The following is a 4296-nucleotide window of genomic DNA, read 5'->3' as shown; positions in this document are numbered from 1 at the left end:
CTTGTGTGCAGACGCACCCGGACTCCGACCCGCTGACCTCCCTAGTCGGGCTACCTTGTTTGATTTTTTGTATTTTACAATAAACACTCTTTTCATCCATCTCTCTGTGAGGGTTTCTGCATGTGGGCTAAAAACATTAGACCAAGCATGACAAAGGTTTTTGTTGACTTTAGTTTACAGTCGATGCTTTTAGTTCCCAAAAACAAAATAATTCATAGCAGATTGTTTTTTTTTTTTTACCACTAGAGAAATACTTTCAGATAAAATGTTGAATTTTTCTACCTATAAAATGTCACTGCAGCAGCTTTTTTTTTTTTTTCCATCTTTACGAGGAACGCCACTGAGTGTATCGGGTGCTTTATTTTGTCATAAACACCAATTAAAAAGATCCAAGTCAATCCATCTATGACCAATTTAATATACATCTGTTCTTTGTATATTACAGAGAAAACACAAGCTTTTTCATTTGCTACTTTGATGATAATAACACGGCAAACTCAGTTCCTATTTAACAGTTTTACATTGAAAATCAGCTTTCTCGCTCTCTTTCTCTGAGTCTTTGTCTGTCTTGTTTTCTCTCTGCCTGCCTTGGCATGGGTCACAGGGTTATCAGCAGGGCTCCCGGACTGAAGCTGGTGGTGGAGACTCTAATTACTTCCCTCAAACCCATCGGAAACATTGTTCTCATCTGCTGTGCCTTTTTCATCATCTTTGGCATCCTCGGAGTTCAGGTACATGAAAGCATCTTCAGAAAAGTACCTTCCCTCTCGCCAAATAAAATTTATAAGCGGTGCACTGATTGCAGTTTTCTGGCCAATTGCCGATCTTCGAAAAGCCTGACCTGCCGGTTAAGCTGGCAACAGTGGGGTGATAATTGTTGACCGATGGATAAGAACAGTTTCTGATTTGAGTATTGGCCGATGGTCGAGCTTCCAAAATTTAGAAAGTCGGGGCCAAGGATTATTATTCTATTTGTTGATTGTGTCAACTACTGACAGCATCTCTAGACAAAGACAAATCATCTGAACTAATGGAGGAAACTTGAATGAATGAGAACCAGCAGTCCCTCCCGTCATGCCTCTTTCCTCCCCACAGCTCAACCGGTGTTAATTTCAAAATCCCCGCCTGCATACGTTACTTTCCACAATCTCCGTCTACGACGTGTTTGATAGGAAGATTTATTTGAGAACCAAACGCATCATAGACGCTAAATATGAGATTACTTCAAAAGCTGCGTAAAAGGCAGTGTCTGGCTATGCTTACGAGTGTCGTCATGCCGTCGTCAGAATGTGTCTTTGTTCGCCTCGTTCGCTCATCTCTCCCTCTCCGTTTGCGTTTTTGCCTCTAAAGCTCTTCAAAGGCAAGTTCTACTACTGCGTGGGTCCGGACGTGAAGAACGTCACAAATAAAACGGACTGCATCAGAGCCGGTTACCGATGGGTTCATCACAAGTACAACTTTGACAACCTTGGACAGGTACGGGACAAAATCATTACCAAAAAAAAAAAACCAAAGATATTCCCTTTTGTCACGTCTGCATTATTTTAGAACCTGTAAACGTAGAGCTGTCCACAGAAGGTCGTTCTCTAAATGTGGGAGCTAATTCAGAAAGTATTTTGCTACAAAATTCTTTTTAAGAATGAAAATGATTCTTTTGATTTGCCATAAAATATTTTTTGGAGCTCTTGTTTGTAAGGGGAAAAAAAAAGAATTAATTACTGTGTTTAGATTATTACGGATCCTCCCAGGGGAAATGGGGAACATTTTTTTCTTTTGCATTCCCTTGCAATAAATTAGCAAATGCATCCTGTCCCAGTTTGTAAACACACCTACAAAAAGCCACAGTGAAAACATATTTATACATTCTTAACACTAGGGTGCATGAACTGGTTGAAAATCAATTTATTGCCGTGTCTTCATGTTTGTTTAAGATTGAAATGGACTGCGTATGAAAACGGCCCCGAAAACACACAAAAAGACACATTCAAACCTCAAATGACCTTGTTACTTTGTGAAAGTCTCTCAACAATAGTCCAAATAGTTTGAATTTTTTTTTTCTTTCTTCCCTTCTTACATAAAGTTTCTGGTTTTAGAAGGGATAGAAAGCCCATGTTTGACCCATTTTGCATTTTCATTTCACACATAATTGTGGTGCGTTTGTATCCTAAAGAAAAAGATAGAAAACAAACGAGAAACATGGGAAAACCTTACAAAGACCTTATACTGTATTAGAAAAACTGTCAGTGTTCAAGATGCAGCATGAATTGACTAGTACATTATAGCAAGGGAACGCCAAAATAAATTTAAAAAAAAACATAAATCACCCATGTCCCCTATGGGCCACCGTAGATAACAAATAAAGTAAAAGTACAAATTCCCTATTAGACAGGTATGATTTTAACCTAAGCGTGTGTTTTGCCTGTGTTCCCGTAGGCTCTTATGTCGCTGTTTGTTCTAGCATCAAAAGATGGCTGGGTTAACATCATGTACCACGGACTGGACGCAGTGGGGATTGACCAGCAGGTAGGAACAAACGCACGCGGCGTTCACTGGCCCATTTTTCACGCTCAGTCTAACCGTTCTTAACTCCTCGGTGTTGCAGTCCATTGGGTTTATGCACAGACTGCATCATCAGATGCACCCTGTGCATGAATGTCACCCTGACCTTTTGTCAGGGTGACATTCTGTCTTTTTAGTTGGATGGTATGAATTCAGCCCTTCTGGTCCTGTGATTCCTCAGCCAGTTGGAGTTCCCTAATATTCCCTAACGTTCTATAACAGCGAGGCACACTTGGAGGCATCGTTATAAAAACTGCTACCAAACTTCAAACAGCTCCTGTTGATCTGAGTGTTTTAAAAACTCCAGCTTTCACCCGAAAAAACTTTTCAGACGGTCTGTGGAATTGAGCTGGAGGAGGATCAGTTCCAGTCATCTACAGTCATTCACTAATTGACTCCAGCTTTATGTTGTCGATACTACTGCTACACTAACCTATCTTTGTGAAATTATTTTATGTTTTCCTTTGTGAAAAAAAATCAACAAAGCTGATGGGGAAAACCATCAATCAACGATTTACTCCTAATCATTTTTAACTACTTGTTTTATTTGCATTTCCCCATTTTTCAGAGCCGATATGACAAATAACCGAGGGGGGATTATATAACATGCAAGCCTTTTACATTTATTAAATCATTTATTTTAAACAATGTTCCAGTAGTTTTTGCAGTTTTATTTCTAATACAGTCAATATGAGGCTCCAACTAAGTTTGTTGTCCAGAATGATCCCGAAAAATGTTGTTTCATAAACTGTTTAACTCCGTTTAGGGACACATTTCTTAACTTTATGTTTTGCTTGTGAAGGTTTGACCACATTGCAGTAATATAGTTACTAAAACTGTGTGTCAAAGATGCCATTTTTAATGCCATTCCACGTCTATTGGTTTATCTAGTTATTTCTGGTCTGTTAAAGTGCAACATTAGTCTTGTGAGCTTCCTAAAATAATGGCCTCAGTCATTTTCTGCCAAAAGTGATTTGTTTTTATGCCTAATATGTCTTGGAAAGATAGAGACTTTGATTTTTTTTTATTTTTAATTTTTTTGCCAAAACCTTTTTTGGCATAAAGAGACTGAGGTCATTCTTTTCGAAAGTTGACGATATGAGTCTTCTTGTTAACTGAATTGACATGAAGTGTTTGTATATTTCAGTCCATCATCAACTGATCCCACCACTTCCCTTAGAGGCAGTGTTGGGCAGCGTAGCTCATGTAAGATCAGCAAAAGAAAGAAGAAAAAGACGAAGATTCCTGACCTGACAGAACTTCTCAGTTCACATTTCGCAACACGTTTAGTGAACTACTGTGCCTCTTTTCATTTCTCTGAGTCTACAAGCTATCAAGATCCCCTCTGCTGTCGCCATGTTTGTTGTCGTCTGAGACGCTTCTCTAAATTTGGAAGCTAATTGAAAAACGCCCTCTAGTGACTCGGTTGCCCATCAACCGTGGCAACTTAATAAACGGCTTTTCAGGTCGAAGGGAGTGACTCTTGACAACGGCCCTATTTACATGCGTAAACGGAGCATAAATGGGGCCTTAATAGAGCACATCCGGTGGGCGGAGGGGAAGTTAAAATACTCAGACGGCGTCTTAAGACAAAATGTTCTGTTATTCGGCTTCGGGAAAGTAACAATGTTGCTGTAGCTGATTATTGCAGGTAGACATGCAGGGGGAACGTTTGGAGAACGTGGTTATTGAGTTATTAGACAGATCCAATGACATCAGTATATATATATACATATA

The 4296-nt window shown here is 39.4% G+C and overlaps 1 protein-coding gene across 5 annotated transcripts in view; it reads left to right on the top strand.

The window, feature by feature from the left end:
* Positions 1–4296, top strand: part of LOC103479941 (voltage-dependent T-type calcium channel subunit alpha-1I-like) — a 200969-nt gene that overhangs the window by 155546 nt on the left and 41127 nt on the right. For all 5 annotated transcript variants that reach the window (XM_008434689.2, XM_008434762.2, XM_008434828.2 and 2 more), the window contains 3 exons: positions 605–731; positions 1351–1476; positions 2434–2523. In XM_008434689.2, coding sequence (XP_008432911.1) covers positions 605–731; positions 1351–1476; positions 2434–2523 — 343 coding nt within the window. The remainder of the gene's footprint in view (positions 1–604; positions 732–1350; positions 1477–2433; positions 2524–4296) is intronic.

The sequence above is a fragment of the Poecilia reticulata genome, linkage group LG1, assembly GCF_000633615.1.
Source record: "Poecilia reticulata strain Guanapo linkage group LG1, Guppy_female_1.0+MT, whole genome shotgun sequence".
NCBI classification, from domain to species: domain Eukaryota; kingdom Metazoa; phylum Chordata; class Actinopteri; order Cyprinodontiformes; family Poeciliidae; genus Poecilia; species Poecilia reticulata.
The sequence above is the reverse complement of the archived record's forward strand: the minus strand, read 5'-3'. Positions and strand labels throughout refer to the sequence as shown.